Source organism: Necator americanus, chromosome II (genome assembly GCF_031761385.1).
Source record: "Necator americanus strain Aroian chromosome II, whole genome shotgun sequence".
NCBI lineage: Eukaryota > Metazoa > Nematoda > Chromadorea > Rhabditida > Ancylostomatidae > Necator > Necator americanus.
Genome location: NC_087372.1, coordinates 14,018,103 through 14,035,649, shown reverse-complemented (window position 1 = coordinate 14,035,649; position 17,547 = coordinate 14,018,103). Strand labels below are relative to the sequence as shown.

Sequence of the window (17,547 nt, the reverse complement as noted above, 5' to 3'; positions counted from 1 at the left end):
TCAAATGCAGATTTTGGACAAGCCCATTTTCAATTTTTCTTTTTCTTCTTTGTTAAAAGTACTACACTCAGACTTAGCTGCTTACTTCCAGTAAGCCTGTTTGGAGGGTTTGGAAGAAGTGCAGCACTAATCGTCCCAGCTCTATCTTTCTTTTTTCTCTTGTTACCTCTAGCTCATGAGTCATAGACTCTCTAAGACTAATGCTTAGAAAGGAAGGGAAATTGTGTGGAATTAGGGGTTATCTATCTGATCATTTGTCAACTATGTGGGGCTGAGTACATTGGCGAAACAAGAAGAGGACTATGTATATGGGTCAAGGAGCACCTAGATGGGGTCGTAAAATCAAAACTATCAACTACTTTAGGTGCTCATCGCAGGCAGTCTCATGACAACACTCTTTTCAAATTACCAGTGACGAACTTGGCACGCTAATCACACGTTCTCGCACAAAAAAAAACACTGGAAGCGTTCTACATAACAGCCGATCATGAATCAAAAGAAAAGAGGAAAGCATAGTTGTGACAAATGTGCTGAAGCCATATCTTGATACCTTTGCAGGTTTTGACCTACGGGTTCAGATGCAAGGGGCGTCGTTATTAGTTACTATTAGCGGCGCAACTCTAGGAACCGGTGGTCCGTTAACATCGGGTTTTTATGGCTATTAAGGTGAGTGCTATCGTGGTCTGACGAGTTCTTTTCTAACGATGACTTTGAGTTATTTGTCTGCTAAGTCATATCTTGAGAGACGAGGTGTTTGAGAGGTAGATTATACATGTGTTTGATTTTCCAGGATCTGAAGAAGACAGCGACGCCAAAACACCAGAATAACGACCGATAACAATTTTAGTTCTGCTCAAAAAGTAGCACCCAATTCAACTCGACGATGCCAATATTCAAAGAAGGTGGAACTTGGGACTTACTAATGCTTAGGTTTTAGAGTCCCGACTTGCTTAGAGCTACTCAATTAAAGATCCCCATCTGAGGGGTGGATTGGTGGGTATTCGTTGGATGGAGACTACGGGAGGGGATGATCCGTATTTCTCCATTGCCGTAAAAACGGCCCGAAAGATGCTTCATCGTTCTGCGCACCATTTGTACAAGAGGTTCGATTGGGGCGCCCCTCTTGTGCGGCCCCCCTTCCGGGCCTTTTTTGAATAAAAAAAAGTCCGTTTTTATGATTTAAGCCTGTTTGAAAATTTTGAAGAAGTTCCAGCATCAGTAGTTCCAGCTCTATTCCCCTTTCTTTTTTAAAGTCCTTTTTAAGTAAAGCAAAAACGCGAACATTAACTTGTGAATTTGGTTTGGAAATTTAGAAAGTATTCCTTACCTTACATCAGAGAACTGATGTCTTGCACGCGGGAAGGGTCTAATTATCGAAGTCTAAGCAAGTCTTTGACAGTTAAGATCTTTATGCTTCAAGGACGACTTTATGCGCTCTAACTGCAGTTCTATTAGAGCAGTCTTGGATTCCCCCTAACTCCCTTTCACCCAGAGACTTTAGCACTTATGCTTTTCAAACGTTCAACCTTCCCAGTAGCTTCCTTCGTTTCGTCTAATATGGTGTTGAGGCGCTTCATGTTGAACTCATTCACATCTTCATCGTAAAACGACCCCTCAGTGTCAGCTCCATAAATGGGTTGCGAGTTAAGCATGTTTTGAAAGTAATGACTGAAAAACAGGTACTTCTCAAAACTAATAAATTAAGTACTAATACTCACTCCTCTAAAGCTTTGCCTCTGAGCTCTGGATGTGGATTGCGGTACTTCGTACTATTAGCCAATTTACGGTATTCGCCAGCAGTCATTGCTTTTTTGTACACGTGGTTCGTCTTGAGTAATGCGAAGCTGTGGCGTTGGATGTACTCTTTCACAGGGCTGCAACACTTGCATCAACTACGCCTGCCTCACAACTATAGAATAGCTTAGAGTGTGTCACCTCTGTATAAGAAAATGTTCTACTTCCTCATCTCTATAATGGAATTTTTTCTTCGAGGGCCGAGGTGTCCATCCTTCTGGAGCCACAATCTGAACTTTTTCCAACATACAGCGAACAATACAATAATGAGTCAACAGTCATCACCGGCGCGCTAACCTTGCATATTCCAGACCTGCGGTGTGCACCCACAGCCTCTATCTTCTGAATATATCCTTTGAAATCCCTAAATTCTTCATAAGTAGGGTAAAACGTGAAGACTTCAAAACCAGGGGTGCCAGTTGGAATGTGGGGAGGGTGATTCCTTCTGAAAACAGAGGTCGTCAGCATAAACTGAATCCCGAACTAAGTGATGAATAATGAATGATGAATAAAATTGTTTCGAGTAGGAAAATCAAATTTAAAAAAAATTGAAAAAAAACAAATGGCTAAATCGATGTGTAAAATGAAATCTTTAAAAAAATCACTGAGGAGAAAAAAAAGTCAAATTTGTGTTTCTGCCTTTTGCTAATTGAATCCTACTTGTCTTTTGCAGAACGCGGAGGGAAACCTCACAGTTCTTCAGCTAGTTAGGATTGTCGCGATCAGCAGCTGATAATCGTAAATAGGATGTGTGCGCGTGTTCTGACGGCACTGATGGAACTCCGCGGGCAGCTTCACAGTAACCGCCAAAGGTGCTGACGCTGCTGCCACAGGTCTGTCAAAATATGCACACTTGCTCTGGCAAACGTAGACACAAGACTTTTTTCCTCAAAAAAAAAACTGCTCCAGAAGCGGGTGCATTATTTATTTATTTATTTACATACACCAATGGTGCGCCGAAAAAGGGAAATCATATTTTGCTCGACTCAAAAGAGAAAATTTCGCACTAAACCTTTTGGCATGAAAACCGGCGGAGTCCTTCTTATGATGGGTAAATGGGTTGTTCTCCTTCTAAATTTTCTGTCCTCTTATGAAGATTGTTCTAATCAAGGAGACTTCGTATTAGTCAATATATCTACCATGGATCACGGACTGAACGATCAACTGAGCTCTCCGAGAGAGTAGTCGGGACCCTGGTCAAGCCTATTTGGGGACTAAGCAAGAAGTTTTAGCAACTTTTGTAATTCTCCGCGGCTATCTAGACAAACGGCAGTCGAGAATTACTAATTAAAGGCAGCATACCACGAATCTGGTGCGGATTTCAGATGGTGTATCCGTATACGGGGTCGTAGATTACTGAGATGAGAGTGGTTCCGCTCACTCCCTGCATCACTGCAAAGAACCGCCTCCAGAATGCTGTTTTGTACCACGCCATCTATTGCAACGCTGCACCCCTTGCCCCGCCTACGCCCTGCGATTCGTCGAAAATCAATTCGGACTGTCCCAATAGGCAGTGAGGGACGCTACGCGTGCAAGGGTGCAATAGAAGGGGTCATACAAAACAGCATTCAGGGGCCGACTGCTTGAAGCTATTCAGGGAGAAATGAGCGGAACCACCCCAGTCTCCATAATCTACGACCCCGTATACGGATACTCCACCTGAAATCCGTACCACCTCAGATTCATAGTATGTTGCCTTTAAAAACTGCGGAACTTAGTAAAAGGAGAATCATACAGAAACAACTGAGGAGGTGAAAGAAAGGAACATGGGTCAGAAAGAGGGGAAGAGTAGCCGCACAGTTAACTGAAAAAAACAAGTAAAACAAAAAAAGTAACATAAGAATGTAGAATTCAACTAAGAGGTTCCACTGATGGAAATTCGCGGACCAGTTGAGTCAAAATACGCCATGTAAATGAGATAAGAGCGCTGAAAGCTGTATTTTTCTCTATTTTGGATTTTTGCGTAATGTAAATTCGCGTTACCAGATCTTTCGCTCGAGCCTGACCTATCAATATTTGCTCAGACTTGACCCTGTTCCTTTTCTCACAAAACCAAAAGAATAGGTCGGAGTGTATGGATTGTTCCTCAACCCATCCATACTTTTCATGAAACGGACAATATAGCTAGTTTCATTTGAGTCCGATGACTTTCTTCCGAACAACATAGGGTAAAAGTCTCCCTCACTCCTTCGAGCCTGTGTTATTTGTGTTTATGTACTTCTGAGAACACTTCAAATTTGATAACCATTCAGGATGATGAAAGACGAACGATTTACAAAGATAAATGAGAAAAGCTAAGCATACTTTCCTCACAATCCCTTCAATTTGCTCTGAGAAGTTGATACTAACATCAAGAATCTTAGCATGTATGTCATTCATACTATACTCAATCACATTTCCTCAGCCTACGTGCAGGACTAGACACTTGTCGTAGTTAATACGCAGATTCTAATTGGAATTCCAGAATGCCTCAATCAGACATTTTGGCCAGTGGTGTCCGTAGTGGTCCTTTCGAGGTCCGCTTTATCATTATGAATGTCATCAGCGTACATTTGGACTCTAAAATGCTAAAAAGTTCTGAGAGCATTCGATTGTTCGACTGCGAATGTAGACAAAAAATACAAGAAACAAGACCGGGCTCAGCGTTATTTAACGGAAATTAAGCGGAAATTCTTTGCCCAACCCAACACTTCATTAACTAAGTTTATTAAGCTCATTATTTTCTCTGTGACTTTTACTGATGTTAGGAGTAGGCTTGTAGAACGATAGTTGTTCTGTAGGTAGCTTCAGTGCTCAGCAGGGTAGGTTCAGCAGTTTGTCCCAGGATATTTCCGGATGGTACTGACTGTGGCTTATTTCTACAACTCTGGAACATCATCTAAGAGCACTGAAATGTTAAAGATGTGACCTAAAGATGCAGACGAGGAAGACACAGAATCGTTGTACACAATCGATGGAATTCCATCAGGTGTCTCAGTTATTGATGACTTAAGAAATTAGAAATCTAAGATATAGATAAGATAAAATAATTAAAATGTAGATTTCGGAAAGATGGAAAACCACTTTGTCACAAAAATTTGAAAATGAATCTACTCCCACAATTTGGTGACAATCCGAGGAAAATACACTAGCAAAAGAAGAGTCTAGGACAATAGCTTTGTTAACATCATTGACATGAGTAATTCCTAGCTCATTCACATGTGCAAGCCTGGTTCAGTTTTCCATTCCTTGTCGTAGGCATAAATACAGAAGTTTCATATACTTTCCACGTGCAAGTCGGCATTATCGATAAAGGGAATGATTTTTCAAATGACTGTTGATGCCTACTCATCTTGTTCCTTTTGTACTATTACGATATTTAATTGCAAGCTGTGTATGACAAATTACCCACATCTTTCCTGATCAATTTGAACACGAACGTCGCCGACCATAAATACTCCACGAATGGGCAGATGAAACGTAATACTATGGATTACCTTTCCTTTAGTCTAGCGAAATAAATTGGAGAAACTATGGGATATACCAAACACACGATGCCTCATTTGTAGTTCAGCAGCTCGCCCTTGGACGCACTGACCACTTGATACAATTCTTACCTGACCTAATCGACGGGCTAATATTATCCTCTGACGCATCTTCGCCGAGGTTTGTCGTCCTTAAACATACCTCTACCAAACGAGCGCCTTATGGTCCTCTTTCACCACCCCAGTCCAGAACTTTCATTACGGCTAGGTATCCTTTTTCAGCTTGAACCCGACAAAGTCCTCAGAATGCGTTGAACAATACGGTCTGCTGGTCTTCTTAGTATATGACCAAAGACACAGAGACGATTTCCGGCGCCGCTTCCGATGGCGGTGAAAGATGTTGATACCTTCCACGTGTCATCCCCCTGTGCACCACACCGGTTTCCGCGTGAAGATCCTCATTGTGGCATACCCTGGGCCAAAAGTAGCCAAGTAGTGCCAAGTCTTTCCATCAACGTTAGCGGTACTGCCCAAGTCTCCGATCCGTACGTCATGATGGAACCAACTACGGATAGGTAGACTCGCAGCTCGGCCTCGATGGTCATGGGGTCGACCACGGCCAGTTAAGGAATTCAATGCAGAAGTGGACTTACTGCATCTCCGTTGAATATCTTTCTCTGCCGCTGTTCTTCGGAATACAGTCCGGGTAACAAAACTCATCGACGAGTTCTATCGGTTGTCCCTCCACGCTGATTTCCGTTCGAGGTCTCGAAGATATCCACATCTGCTCGAACATATCTGTCTACGTAGTCCAAAGGTTGCAGCTAGCCTCGATAAAAGGTTGAAACATGTTAAAGTTTTGCGCTGCGTTCCGTAAATATAACAACATGTTTAAGTTTCACGCTGCTTTCCCCCAATATAGCAACATCGTTGGCGTACTCGAGATAGGTGAAGAGGCACCCTGATTGTGCCACCACGATGTCACCCAAATGAAGACACTGATCGATTGTTCTTCGCATGCCGTCATCAACGGCAAAATTGAACAGGAAGGGTCTTTCCACTCCCCTTTGCCTTACTCCAGTTCACACATTCAATGGTGTTATACATCCGGCTGGTGTTTGAACCTCAGCATTTCTTCGTTGATTCGTGTCATCAAGAAGACGAACGAGCATCCTGGTATTCGATCGGCGCGAAAAGCGTTGAGAAACGGACACTGGTAAGGAAAGTCGAAAGCGGCTTCAAAGTCTAGAAACGCTAATTACATTGGCTTCGAATACCGCTGCCAGATTTCGATCACTCTCCTGACGATGAGCACCTGGTCAATCGTAGTTCGACCACGACGAAGGCCAGCTTGCTCGTCTTGCGTTTTTTCTAGGCGATGTTTAATGAGTCGGTCTAGGATAATCCGCTCCAAAATCTTGTACATAACACGCAGCAAAGAGATTCCTCTGTAATTCCTAGGGAGACGGATAACTCCTTGAGGAGGGGATGATGATAGCGTGTCTCCACGAGTCAGGTATCCTTTCGTCTGTCCATAGTGAACGAATCATCTTTGTCATCTCAAGAATTCCAGACGAGGAAGATATTTCAGCATTTCTTTGCTAACTCCGTCGTCTCCACCAGATTTTCCATTTCTCCTCTTTTTGATACAGAACAGAACCTCCGACTCGGTCGGTGGTTCCTCGTTAACCGCATATGTCGGTCTATCAACGCTCAAGCTCAGGAGCTGACGGCACTTGCCGATTCAGCAATGTCTTAAAGTGGTCTCTCCAAATTGGAAAGGTTGCTTCATCGGCAGCCACTCCATTGGCAGTGTTGAGAAGTGGAGAACATTTTTTCATTTTGCCGCTATTCTGTTTTAGTGAAGCATAGGCTTTTTACGGGTTCCTGTCCTCCCACGTCTTTTCAAACTCCTTCCCTCTTCGCGTCCATTCGTTTTCACGATCTTTGTAGCCATACAGTTGCATGCAAATGCAACTTCCTCCTCAAACGCTTTTCAAGACTGAAATCGGAAGTGCTGCCGGCAGAACATAAAGAATAAAGCGTATATTTTGTTTCCCCAGATGCAAAGGCGAACTTCTTCCGCGGCAACCGGCAACCCTTGCAGAGCACTCCTCCTGCATGCACTTTGTGAAGGAATCTGCATCGCAAAGCTTCTTCCTAGCCGTACTCCAACATGAATAGATACACGTTTGCGGAATGTTGTTCTGCATTATTCGTCTTTCAAACCTGTCACATCGATACGGTTGAAGAGAAATTCTTCAATTTCTTTTGCTTAAAGGCATCACTCCACGAATCTGAGGTGGTACGGATTTCAGGTGGAGTATTTGTATACGGGATGGACGCTAGGTCAGGAGGGTCGATTCCGATTTTTCCTGATTGCGTCCCAAACAGCCCGGAAGACACGTTTTCGAATATCCTATTGAGGCACGTTCTTTGTACAAGAGATTCGTAATCGAGCTGAAGTCTTGTGAGACCTCCCATCACCTTGAGCCGTCTCTTACAGTAATTCGTAAGAAAGGGTTGACTTCCTCCCTCTCCGTAGACTCTCATGGCGTATACGAATGATTCCTTTTGAAATACGATGGAATCGACTGGATGATGCTTTTAATCGTATCTTGGAAGCTAAGAAGAAATGGATGCTAGTCAGAGTCGAATCCGACGTCCCAAATAGCTCGAGATTTTCGAATATCCGACTGAGGGATGTTCTTCGTCAGAACGTAGTCGAGCTGAAGTTTGAGAGACCTCCCATCAGCTTGCGCTGCTCTTCAGACGTTAAAAAGGTTGACTCCTGCCTCGTAACTTGATGGCGTCGATGATTCCTTTTGAACGTGGAAGCGACTGATGATGATGTTCAGATATGTCAACCAGACGGTTGCCGTTATCCGAAGTGGTTTCCGCTGGATAATACCACTTTCCTAGCACATCGGATTGTTGTTCAATTCCCATCTTCGCATTCTCTTCGATTAAAACAATGACCACCTGCTAACTGAGTAACCTAGAGATCAACGCTTTGAATTCATCAAAGCGTCCTTGTTATCCTCTTCAATCTCTTCAATGGTCTCCGTAGGTGAGCCAAACTCCTCCACCTACTTCTTGTAGTTGTTCCTCACAGCTATCCTACCTTCTTTTCATCAGAGCGGTCTCCGATACCCATGACGGGCCGGACTCCGATGCTTGTTTCCTGTTACAGAGCAAACGGCTCACAGAGATATCGTAGAAGCCTAGAGAGGGTGGCCTATGGAAGTTCACTCGACGGTGTTCGGCAATTTAGCGTGATGAAACGAATGATTGTTGCCGAAAGTTTTTTTGTTCCCTTCAGGCAATTGACCTTTCAGGTTATGGGCTTTGGTGATGTACTGGACGACAGCACCTTTTGTAATCTATGGGAACCTTGCACCATGTAACTATGCAGGATATAGAGTTCGTAAGTTTCCACTCGCGTACACTCAAATGCCTGATTTTGTTTAGTGAGAACAGGTAGCGGTCAGACTTGTATAAGCGGTCACGTTGAGTAGAGCTGAATGAACTGTTGGCGCAGCCACTCCGCAGTAGACGTTCTGCAGTGAATTACGCGACAGCAAATCCGTTGGGGACTTTGTGTTCTTGGTTATAACTACTAATGCGATTTCTTCGCCAAAATTTCCTGCGTATCACATAATACTATAAACAATTACGTAGTACACACGAACGGTCTTTTTAAGTAAAATGACAGGAAAAAAAACATCATTCTGTGATAACCGGTGGGGAAAACGGGGAGAAAACCCATGGTTAGGGTAATGCTTCCAAATTGTTTCTATATAATGTTGGTATCGAAGGAGTTTCTAAAGTTTGAACGTTCTTCAAATACAGAAATGACGCGAATAAAAAGAAAACTATGAAGTTTTTCGCCTAAATTTATCTTTAAATAAAGAAATAGGAAGGTGATGTTAGAAAAACACAGTTCTAATTTTGCGAGCGAAGGGAAAACCACAGAAAGTCTGAAGTCTGGCTTTAGCCGGACGTTCAGACTGGTACCGTCATAACCTAGCTGGGGGTGGACGCATAAGCAATCACAGTGACATCAAATGCAGGGAAGGCAATAAGGCGATGCTTTAAACTACGGAAGATCCAGGAAACATGGAAATGAGAGCCGCATTTCCAGTTACTAGGAATGCGAGCTTGGACACGTTTGGATGTGCGCAGAAAGATGTTAAAAAAATATATATTGGAGATTATATACAAGAAATACGAGTACGTGTGTTTTCCAACTTCCGAGCAAACCACTTGGCTCACCTATTGGGAAAAGGAATCTCTCCACCATCAGCATATACTGTCATCTGGCCACGGTCATATTTGCGAGGTACATATACCTGAAGTGAAATTACGACTAATGAATAAGTTGCACACAACAAGTAATCCCAAGTAAGTAATTCCAACGTTTATACTGTATGGCCGAAAAGAGCAAGAGAAACAGTGTCAGAAAGCGAGACAAGAAAATGGACAGTAACACACTAGAAGGAAACCTGGAGTATCATTTCAAGTACGATGAAGAACTTGGTTTGGATTCTACACTGTTGTTTCGCAATAAAATTATTCTGTTACCGTACGTGTCGACAGTATGTCCAAAATCAAAAGCTCTGATATAGGAGATAGAACAAAAATTACGGTAAGAAGCCTTGCTAATACTGCGGCTCCACGACAACATGATCTTGAATGTAGAATGGAACGTGTTACCAACTTTTATGAAATGGCACTTGAGAATTTGCTCATTTGTCGTACTTGGTAGCCATAGTCGAGCCAAAACGACCTTAAGCTCGCTGCAGTTGCGTAAGCGGCCACGCTCAAAGCAGCACGGTGAAACTGTTGGTTATGACGAGGTTTACTCAGGAGAATGAAAATCTAAGCACTTCTCATAAGCCTGTCATATGTTCAACGTGCATTGTTCAAACTGACAGTGTTTCAAGCAGTACTTCGAGATCCATTTTACGTAGCAACTTTTTGCTGAATAACCAGCGGATGGGAAATGTCATCTTTATTCATCATTCGCCTTCTAGTCCGCTAATGAGCTCACTAAGGCAACATATGCCGAATGATCTCTTCATGAATGGAAGGGGCAGATGTGTAGTTCACGACTATGGACGTGATCACGCTCAATCATTCCTAATAGTCCAGAAAAAAGACGTGAGAAACAACCGTGGTTCCACCCCTGCACCTGGTACGCAACTTCGAACTTGATAGAACGTTATTATTCCGCTCAACCTCTGCAGTCCAACTAAAAGAACTCAAATAAGCTGCTCTTCTTCACAAGCACAGGCGCATTGCGGACAAGCCACCGATTTAATGCCCGTCCTGAGTTGGGTAAGTCGCGTGGGCTGATCCCTGCGCCTTCTTTTGCATTATTTTCAATGCGTATTGATTACGGGCGGGTCAATAGTACTGATCACTACGATCACTTCACCATCAATGCTTCTTAGGAATGGAATTTTCATCAGCCATCAATACGTCATAGCCCACGACGATGGAGTACAGAGGAAGCACTAGAACTTACCAGTATTTTCTACTCTCTTTCTTAACTTAGTGTCCGATTACGAATGCTGCCTATTTGCAAGCGATCATTAGCTTGATCACAGCGCTTTTCTCCACCATTTTCCTACCCTGTTTGTAAGGCAAACATCAGATTTCAACAACAAGAGTAGAGCGAAGAGGATTCTCGGTTTTTTAAACGTTTCACATAAAGAGACACTACAAGAGCATGAATCAAAGGAGTGAAAGATGTACTGGCCTCAAAAGCACAGTACTGAAGCAGATGATTTTGAAGACTACTTCAAGATAATACGAAAACATCAGGTTAAGAACCCATATCAAAAACGCTAGAGTAAGAGACAGTTTCCTCTAAATGTGAAAATGGTTGTTCTAAACTTCCTAAATCCTCAAAGTCTAAACACTGAACGACATACAGTAATCCTTCAACATGTATTCATCCGCTTCGATGTTCTTGTGGAATAAGTACTAAAAACGTTCAATAATCGTAGATCTGATTGTCACATTGATTGTTTTCGCTGCAGTACTTGCTAATAAGTACGGAGATTCCAACACTGTTACTTCTTCTAGAACGGGAATTAGTGTCGTTGTTTACAAATGTTTTCGTGTTTTATATATGAGGTATGTACAGAATACGAATGACCGGGAGGATAGAGGGAAGAGAGGAAGAAAGCAGAATGAAGAAACTGTTTAGATCACTAATGTGATGTTTCTATACTAGAAATACCCTCTGAAGAAAAGAAGGTGGAAAATTTTGAAGTAGACCTTGATATTCAGGATTTTGTGAACCACTATACTTGGTTCACAATACCCACTACATGTTTACCGCGTTTGTAGAACCGTATGTGGAAGTTTAGAATGAGGGACAACTTCGCATATGCATCTGATGTCACCTCAAATCCACATTCTCACATCTAGATATTAAGAACAATCAAAATCACACAAAAAGTGGTCACAAACTACATGCACCACTTCAAAAAAGTGCTAAAGAAGCACAACGATTTGCATACTTTAGTGTCACACTGTAGTCCAGGAAGAATTACAACGTGATAACTTCTCAATAAAACCTTTAAGTCATAGGAGGCTCCAAGCTGTGATTTTCCCCAGCTAATGGACACTTCAGCTACGTTAAAATTGGTCCGTACATTCACGTTTAAACTGTGCACTAACAAGGGGCAAAGAGGCTGAGGCCGTCCTGCCGGAGATCGCAATAAAGTCAAATAAGCAAAGTTAAGAATCCCCTTCGTTTTAAGCCAACTGGATTTAGGAAAAGAGCAAGTTGGTTGATTATTAAAGGTAAAATTTCTTCCATGCCTTTGAAGGAATAGCAAGTGCTGCATTTTTTCTTCGCAAATGATTCCCTTACAACTTTTAATACTGCAATACTCATGCAAATACCTTGATAGCTTTTGGAAGTAGAGCAAAGGGTGAAACCAGGGGTAGATCATAGAGACACGAGAACCGTGTCCGAAAGGAATTGCCCAATCTAGAAACGCAAAAACGGCCCAGTACGGAGACCCTTCGACACCGCCGTCCATGACAATCCCAGCCCAAAACAGTGTTCATTCTAAGTAAGAGGCACTAGCAAGTGTTGAATAGAACACATCAAAGAAGCCGATTAAGAGCAAACCCACTCCAAAATTAACCTATCTTGGTTTTTCCCAAGCACAAAGAATATTCTGAGCTTCCCTCCTTGAATTATGAAAGGGAATTCCATGGGAGATCCACGGAACAACATCCGATTCGCGCTCCAAATAACTAAACATTATGGGTTAACCAAGGCTCGGATCAACGCGTGACGAGTACAACATTTTCTCGTGCAGTTGCTTCGGCAGGCGACGATTGGTTGGCTGCGCGCCAAGCCCCACCCCGTCGGCGGGAATTCAAAGGCTTGTTTATGCGGTCGCGTATCGATTGTAGCGAACACGGGCGTCACTCGCACTCAGTCGCCGGCGTGGTCGCCCGTCTCTTCTATAGACCGCCACCTTTTCTGCTCCTATTTTCCGACTATATAGAGTAGCTCCCGGCCGGGTTTTTGAGTTTTTTTCCTGACACCTTCTCGAGGACCTTGCGTTGGCTGGCAGTTGTGCGGGTTGTACGTAGGAGCTACAAATTTCTGCAATTTTGGAAGTACTTCCTAGGAATTAGAGATGTTCACTTGCACTACGTTCACACCTCTTCCCGTAGTTCAGTAGGTAGTTGTTGACTCTTCTCTATACAAGACCATCTCTCTATATGCGTATGCCAACCACACACACTCGACATGCTTTCGCGTCCCTGTGAGTTGTTACTCTTTCTCCACCGGTATGTGGGTGCCGCATGTTGTTTAGGGGTAGCGTTCGTTCGCGCCGCGTGCTGCAGCTGCGCGTCCATGCAATCGCGTGCCTTCCCGCTCTGTGGGGCTGTGTGATCGCGCCCCGTGATATGCGTTCGCGTCCCCTCCAATTGCTCATTCGTCGGCCTCTTCCTCTCCGAATACGTCGCTCTTCTTCACTTTCACTTGGTGTTATGCATACATCCCTACACATGCATATTTATACATATACAATCACTCTACTGTTAGTTCCGTTCTAGTAGATTTCATAATTTTAGAGGAAATATGGCGAAAGCGGCGAAGAAGGGATCACCCGCTAAGAAGGAATCGAAGACCAAGAAAAGTGGCAAAACTAAGGTGACAATTGCAAATCCAATTTCACTCGAATGCAAATGACTAAGTTGTTTTATATGTTAAGGATCCGAACGCTCCGAAAAGAGCTATGTCCGCTTTCTTCTTCTGGATGGCTGACAACCGCGACCGCATCAAGAAGCCAGGGATGGGAGTTGCTGAAGTCGCAAAGGCGGCTGGAGTCGAATGGGGCAAAGTAGCTGACAAATCGGTTTGTTTTTCATTCTCGCTAGACATAAAGAATTTCACTTGATATTGTTCAGAAGTGGGAGAAAAAGGCTGCAGAGGACAAGAAGCGATACGAAACCGAGATGGCTGCGTACAAGGGAAGCGAATAAATGGGCTTTGCTGATCTACCTCGGGACCAAGATCCAAGATTGCTACCCAGTGTTTTGATACTCATCTGTAAATAATTGCCTGTCGCTCTTATCGTTTAAATGTTTCCAATACCCCTCCACATACATACTTTCGCTTACTATGTTCTTTTTGTGGATGTTTAGCTGTTGAATCTGAAGTAAACCTCTCGGAAGCAATTGTGTGAGTTCATTACAGCGGTTGCGTAATGCAGTACAATCAGATCACGGATTTTGAAGTAGAGCTGTTACGTCGACGGATTAGGTTTTAACTCTAATTTCTAGAATGAGCGTGATGTGCCCGGTGTGCTGAGAGTGTGTTCACCACCTGAAGAACAACCGTGCAAAGTTCCTCTAATTGCATGCACAATATGGGAGGAAACCGTGAATCTGCGTATACAAAGCTCGAACCCCATCAAGTAACTCAAAAATACATCTGTGTAGAGTAAACTTATGCTTATGAAAACCTATGCATTGAGATGAGTTGTGCTTCGAAGAAATGCAAATCGTACAATAAAAGCATGTGGACACAAATATTATATATGAACTATATAAAATGTAATACTGTACTGAGCAGTGCCTATGTTCTACTGTCCCTGAATTTTGGCGTGTTGAATATTCAGCTTTTTCAGTTAATTTTCATTTTTTTATTTTGGCTATGGACAACCAAATCAATGAAAATATCTATGTATACTGTACTTTACGTAGTATATATGAGTTATATGTATTAAATAAAATAATACGTATATCATACATTTTCTTTGTATGAAGACCAGACACTACTAAAAGTTCTTAAAGGCCCCGTCTTTGGTTCGAGCACTTAGGCATTGTGCCGGAAATTGGATGTTGATGATTTGCAGAAGTTATGGAGGAATGGGTATGGGAACTATCCAAAGGACCTAAAGGTTAGCAACTGTCGTACGCAGACAAAAAAGAAATGGAACACTGAGCAAACACAACAAAAAAGCTAAATCTGTTTTGTTCGTGCTTTTCTGCTCTGAAGCTTTTCAAGAAAAAAAAAGACGGATAAGAATCCAGGAATTAAGAAAGAGAAAGAAAATATCCCAAGCTGGTCTTCTGACCATTTGTCTTGTCTCCAGACATTGCTCTGTTGGAATATGCTTTGGAAAGTAATCATGAAATCAATTAAAGGCATCAGCCCACGAATTAATCCAAGTATGGATAATCATGTTATTCACGGTTACAGTTGTATATAACTTTAAATTATATATACTATAAATTATTATAAATAATTTAAATTATATATACTATAAATTCCAAAGTAAACTACAGGGACGAGCAAGATTCGGATCCATTTGTAAGCTAGATAACGTAGTACTGCTTAGCCCTCAGCACTTGCATATTGGTGATATTGGCGAAAAGTGGGTACGAATTGCTGCTTTATGATTGTCGAGCGAGATATAATGCAGAGGATCCCTATAAGAACAATTTTCGGAACTGCTTTTTTTGGAGCTTCGGCTATGTCCCCAACAAGTGAGTAAACAACACGGTGTTTCCTCCTGAAAATCTAGTTTTGGATTAATTCGTTCGTTTTCCCTAAGGCCTTTTCGTCCTAGAAATTTGTTGTAGAAAACCGAAAGTGTGAAGTATAGTGTTGTTACGAGCAGTTGTCGTACAAAAAGAAACAGGAATTAAAGCTCCAGCTTTTTTTGCGAGAAACAAAAGGGACAGCGAACGGACAATCACACAGCGCTTCTTTTCCTCGTAACTTTAAACAAGTAATTTCCGTCTGCATGCAACCAAATTAATAGTCACTTCAACTTCCTACTGAATAAGGTAATGAGTATAGCAAAATAATAAATCTCGAACCGAATTGGTTTGGTTTCTCGCATGGTTAATTTCTAGACGTTTCTTTACAGCTGAGAATTACTAGAACCAAGTTGCACCACATTTTTCGACAGATTTTCCAGTGAGTAAAGAGAGATTAAACTCATCTACACGAAGGCGCTTCCTGGTTTTACTGTTTTTAAGTTTGTTTGTTTTTTTTCCTTCGATTGTCTGTTTTGGTCTAGTTACTTCGAAAAATACGTTTCTTTGTCAGAGACGGATCCTCTGGGCGTTCTAATAAACTAATAGGAAGTAAACATAAGTTCCGCAGGTCTTTTGGAAATTTCTAAGGTTTTCCGAAAACACATGTTTACACTATCTAATGTTAAAGTAGCATCAAAATGACATGAAGCACGGTGCAGTTGCGTAGGCGGCTGTGCTCGAAACGGTGCTGCGGAGCGTAGCGTTATAATCTATGGAGTACCTTTGCTGAGACCATTCCTCGCTATAGTTCGCGATGGTTCCAGCCCAATTATGACCGCTGCCTCGCTGCTTCGAACGCAACCGCTTACGCAACTACACCATGTTTCATGTCTTTTTGAGCCTACTATACCTATGTGAATGCACCAAACCGGAGTTGGAGATCCAGATAAGTTCCGACTTCCCATTCGAGATCATATCTTTTGAAGAATTTGGATGATTGTTGCGAAAAGGTGAAAACTGCTTCAGAATTCTTCACAAACGCCACAGTCAACTTTTTGACTTTCCCAGGGAAGAAGTGAAGCAACAAAGTAATATTTACAATGCTATTTTAGCTATTTGATACTACTATTTATTTTTCTTCCAATTCCTCTTATGTAATCCCCGAGAAATATTCCAATTCACCTGATATTGAGGCGGGTGTACCGCAGTGAGTAAGAGATTCCACTGCCTACACGACTAATCAGAGATTCGAATCAGCCCTAGTGCTCACCAAGTCTTTCATCCCTCCGGGGTCGGCAGATTGGCACCTAACTTGTCTGGGAGGATAAAAACACTGACTTGACCCATCGACTAGCCACCGCAAGTCTGTATAGGTCAATAACACGTTCGTAAACCTCAAACGATTCTGAATTGAAGTGAACGTGAGGACGCATCCCAAGCGGATTGATTAGCGCCAGACACTTTTTCCTTTATCCTTTAAGTTGTATCCTGTGTTCTTTCTGTACATTGAAAACAGTGTTTGAAAAAAAAAACAGTTCCGTACGAAATTTCGCTTTCAAGCTGAAGCTGCTGTGATCAACGTGAAGATGGATTGTCAATGCACTTGAAGATGAAAGTTCTAAAAAAGTTATTACTTCAAAAGCTTCTAAAGGAAATACTTCTTTAATGAGCAAAATACTATGTCTATTTCGTAGCAACGCTTTAGCGTTAATGAAATTTTAAAAGTTTTAGGAGCATGTCATTACTCAGATATGTAAAAAGGGAGTGTCAGTATCATTTGAGAATACAGAGAGCCACTGAGAGCAGATGGCTCAGTTGCGCAAGATATGGACGCTGCTGTCACTCTTATCTATACGCCACCTGTTTCTGTCATAAAGGCTGTTTCCCTAATCATCTTCACACTGTTTTGCTATAAGAGAGTAACCAACAAAGCCTTTTGGGAAGCAATACATACCTGTTGGTGAACTGAACGTCCGACTAAAGCCAGATGTCAAACTCTCTCTGGTGTTTGCTTCGCTCGCCTTCACTGACTAACGAAAATTAATATTAATGGTGTTTTGTGTGGATTTAGATTTGTGTATCTTTAACAATTCTTCATCTTTTTTTTAATTACAACTAGAGGCGAAAGATTCCAGCTTCAAACACTCCTTACCTATATTTTACTGACAAAATTTAAAAGTATTACTTAAAAGTATTACGAAATATGAGTTTTCCTCCTGTTTCCCCCAACAGTTATAAAAAAATGATGTTTTGACAT

General features: G+C 42.1%; 2 protein-coding genes across 3 annotated transcripts in view; one reads left to right on the top strand and one right to left on the bottom strand.

Annotated features, from left to right (window-relative positions):
- The window catches only part of RB195_017788 (uncharacterized protein), a gene marked incomplete at both ends in the record, with an annotated part of 44,980 nt that extends 35,403 nt beyond the window's left edge, over positions 1 to 9,577 (bottom strand). For both annotated transcript variants that reach the window (XM_064184932.1, XM_064184933.1), the window contains 5 exons: positions 1,527 to 1,668; positions 1,719 to 1,874; positions 1,936 to 2,024; positions 2,092 to 2,239; positions 9,534 to 9,577. In XM_064184932.1, coding sequence (XP_064040813.1) covers positions 1,527 to 1,668; positions 1,719 to 1,874; positions 1,936 to 2,024; positions 2,092 to 2,239; positions 9,534 to 9,577 — 579 coding nt within the window. The remainder of the gene's footprint in view (positions 1 to 1,526; positions 1,669 to 1,718; positions 1,875 to 1,935; positions 2,025 to 2,091; positions 2,240 to 9,533) is intronic.
- Positions 9,578 to 13,380: 3,803 nt separating this feature from the next.
- On the top strand, positions 13,381 to 13,784 carry RB195_017787 (uncharacterized protein; the record flags this gene model as incomplete). The annotated part of the gene is made up of 3 exons (XM_013449964.1): positions 13,381 to 13,452; positions 13,514 to 13,657; positions 13,710 to 13,784. 3 exons carry the CDS (start codon positions 13,381 to 13,383, stop codon positions 13,782 to 13,784), a joined length of 291 nt encoding a protein of 96 aa, XP_013305418.1.
- Between the last annotated feature and the right edge of the window lie 3,763 nt (positions 13,785 to 17,547).